This window comes from Capsicum annuum, unplaced genomic scaffold (assembly GCF_002878395.1).
Source record: "Capsicum annuum cultivar UCD-10X-F1 unplaced genomic scaffold, UCD10Xv1.1 ctg82881, whole genome shotgun sequence".
Classification (NCBI taxonomy): Eukaryota; Viridiplantae; Streptophyta; class Magnoliopsida; order Solanales; family Solanaceae; genus Capsicum; species Capsicum annuum.
Genome location: NW_025893707.1, coordinates 1 through 2,872, shown reverse-complemented (window position 1 = coordinate 2,872; position 2,872 = coordinate 1). Strand labels below are relative to the sequence as shown.

The window sequence follows — 2,872 nt, the reverse complement described above, 5'->3', positions numbered from 1 at the left end:
AAGTTTCAGTAGTATAATTATAATAGGTTAAGCGCCATCACAACACCACAAATTTTGAGATTGAAATATTTTACAACGAAAACCCAGCTAGCTATGCAAGAGTGGGTACCTTAGAAGTCTTGACTACAAACTATCTTAAATTTACTGATATCAAGTCAAATACCTATTTCATCTCATCCCTGTTTCCTTCAAAGGATGTGCTCATGGTTGTCAATGAATAAATAAATAAAAGCAGAGCCTGATACTCACAGGCTTCACAAAACCCAGATAAACAAATACCCTGCATTACCCTAAGGGGTAGTTTGGGAGAATGTATTAGAGAATCTAATACATGTAGTAGTCATTGTATTATTTTAATCCTTTGGTAGGATTTTAAGCCTATGTATAACTAATATATAGCAAACCAATGCACTAGCAATAAATGGGCTACTAATACATGGATAAAGACAAAATTGCTCTTTATACACCAAAGCAAACAAAGATAGAAAATAGTCCCAGCATAACTACTCCCAGTATAACTAATCCGAACATTACTAATCCCGGTAATCCTAATACACTCTATTCAGTACTACACCTATACACTACCAAATGACCCCTAAGTAGATAAGCATTACTAATCGATAGGCTTAAAATAAGAAAATATTTATGATACTAATTTTTTCTACAAAATAGTATAAGTATTCTGCATGATCTTTTATATCCTAGCCATTGCATCGGCATTGCTGACAGGCATACCTTTACAATGGCATCCGGTTTAGGATGCTCAAGCAGAATTCTTTACACAATTTGATGCAGTTGTAACTAGATGTTTGCGATGAGAGGCTCAAGAGTCAATCGATCACTCTCTCTCTGAATCTCGGACTTCTTTTTAAGAGAGAGAGGATGAAGAAGATATCGTGCAACACGGCTCAAGGGATCCTGTAAACCTTCCATCTCATAGTGCCCAAACCGCCAATCTCTTTTTATATAAGGTCTCCATGTGGGATCATCAAGGCCTCCTGAGAAAGAGCAACAATAGGCAATTCATAGTACAGCTAAAAAGGGAGGGCAAAAACAACTGTGGAAACAGGCGTTTTACAATACTTATCATTGAGGACAGAAAGAAACAATTTGTTCCATTCTGCAGGTGCCATGCTTGTGGTAGTCTGCTAAGGTATTAAAGCAATTAAAGTGTCCTTTCCCTAAGCTAACCTCTTTCACCAACCACAGCAAAAAGGCTAGAGAAAGGTCAATGACGAGATTAAATCATGAGTAAAGACACTTGTCTTGTAAAATATTCTCCAGCAAGAGTACAACATCACATGAGAGTTATTTATGGCTAGACCAACAGGCAAATAGATAACTATAGAGCAGTGGCACCAAATTGGCATCTGGAACAATCCAACGTGGCGTAACTCTTTTTAGATTCAGAAATGCAGTATTTAAACTCTAGATCTAAATTTGGCCCAAGTATCACCTTTATCCATCTATCCAAGGGGATATGGATAAAAGTTTTGATTAAAACCTTGAATTGTCTGAAACCTGTTTCAGGTCAAACTTAGGCTTGACAATCCTGTATTACCTGCATACATTAAGCCATATTTATTCACTGATCGATAGAATGGTCTCCTTTTTCCATCTTTAGCAGCGGTTTGGAGCTCACCCCACACCTTTTCCCTGTCTTCCCGCGTTATTTTTCCAGATTCTACAACCTGAAAATCAAGATGTCAGCAAAATTATCAAGAAGAATAAGAAAAGGAGATATCAGAAAGAAGGATACCTTTGAAAACAAATAGTACGAAGGACAAAGAATCCGAGCGAGATTATTGGCACGATCAACTGCTACAAGTCCAAACTTGGGACCATACCCATCTGCCCACTCCCAGTTATCAGAGATCGTCCAAAACAAGTAACCAAGTACACGAACACCCTGAATATAATAGAAAGATGCACGTCCACATTACCCATCAAATACAACTGGTGAAATTTTGGTTTTACTAAAAAACAGTCACATGAGAAAAAACCATTATCATGGCTGCATAAGTTGCAAGTAGATGTTCCAACAAGTATGGTTGTCTAATCAAGTCTGTTCCATCAGAAACACCATTTTCAGTTATTACAAATGGAAGATCAAGATGTTTGTATCTTTCATCAAATTGGAGCAAGACACGGAACAAGCCATCAGGATAGACACCACGCCCAGATTCACTGTACTCATCTGTCTCCACTAGTTTCAATCCTGCACCACAATTGACTTCCTGCTCAAGTCAAAGAAGTGCAGACGAGCTTAATGTCAAAAGATGAGGCAATAAACAAAAGTTTTCTGTTTGAACTTTGTCCAGACAATCCAATACCTGTCCATAATAATTGATCCCAATGTAATCCATCTTGTCAGAAATACTATCCAGAAAAGGAAAAAGGGTCATCGAATTGGCGACTGAAACAGCAGCAACGTCAAACAGTCCATATGGACGCATAAATGAGACATGGTGAGCTACTCCAACAACGGCACTCGATGGTTTGCTGAGTAACATCAGTCCACAACAATCAAAATAAATCAAGACTGATGAAGGACAAAAGAAAATCAAAATAGAATGAAATATACTAGATTAAAATGTTTCAAATGATCACATGTACAAGGTCGCTGCTAGCTTAAGTTCAACTATGCAGAAATAGGACTCAGTTTCCTAACAAAGTTCCAAGATGTAAATGAATAAGTGAAACTGCAGCTTTAGAAAGCATGACATTGCAACTCTAAGTATTACAAAAAATTCAAGTTCCCATGTGGTTTATTTTCGGAAGCTACCGGCATGGTTTCTAACAATCTATTACTTGAAGTAGGGAAATATTGCTTTCAACATAGAATATGCAACCTTGTATCCACTTGCTAAAA

At 37.4% G+C, this 2,872-nt stretch overlaps 1 protein-coding gene across 1 annotated transcript; it reads right to left on the bottom strand.

Annotated features, from left to right (window-relative positions):
• Window positions 1-14: 14 nt before the first annotated feature.
• LOC124895542 (galactolipid galactosyltransferase SFR2, chloroplastic-like) lies at window positions 15-2,845 on the bottom strand. The gene is made up of 5 exons (XM_047405975.1): window positions 2,334-2,845; window positions 2,004-2,237; window positions 1,760-1,909; window positions 1,562-1,691; window positions 15-998 (listed from the first exon to the last, which is right to left on the bottom strand). The coding sequence occupies exons 1-5, from the start codon at window positions 2,511-2,513 to the stop codon at window positions 802-804; spliced, it is 891 nt and encodes a 296-aa protein (XP_047261931.1). The 5' UTR covers window positions 2,514-2,845; the 3' UTR covers window positions 15-801.
• Window positions 2,846-2,872: the final 27 nt, after the last annotated feature.

Excerpts from the sequence above, each read along its gene's own strand:
- LOC124895542 (XM_047405975.1), bottom strand. The coding sequence starts at position 2,513 with ATGTTACTCAGCAAACCATCGAGTGCCGTTGTTGGAGTAGCTCACCAT. Across the intron at positions 1,910-2,003 it reads CTTATGCAGCCATGATAATG|GGTGTTCGTGTACTTGGTTA; the intron begins GTTTTTTCTCAT and ends TATTATATTCAG. Across the intron at positions 1,692-1,759 it reads CGTACTATTTGTTTTCAAAG|GTTGTAGAATCTGGAAAAAT; the intron begins GTATCCTTCTTT and ends CTTGATTTTCAG.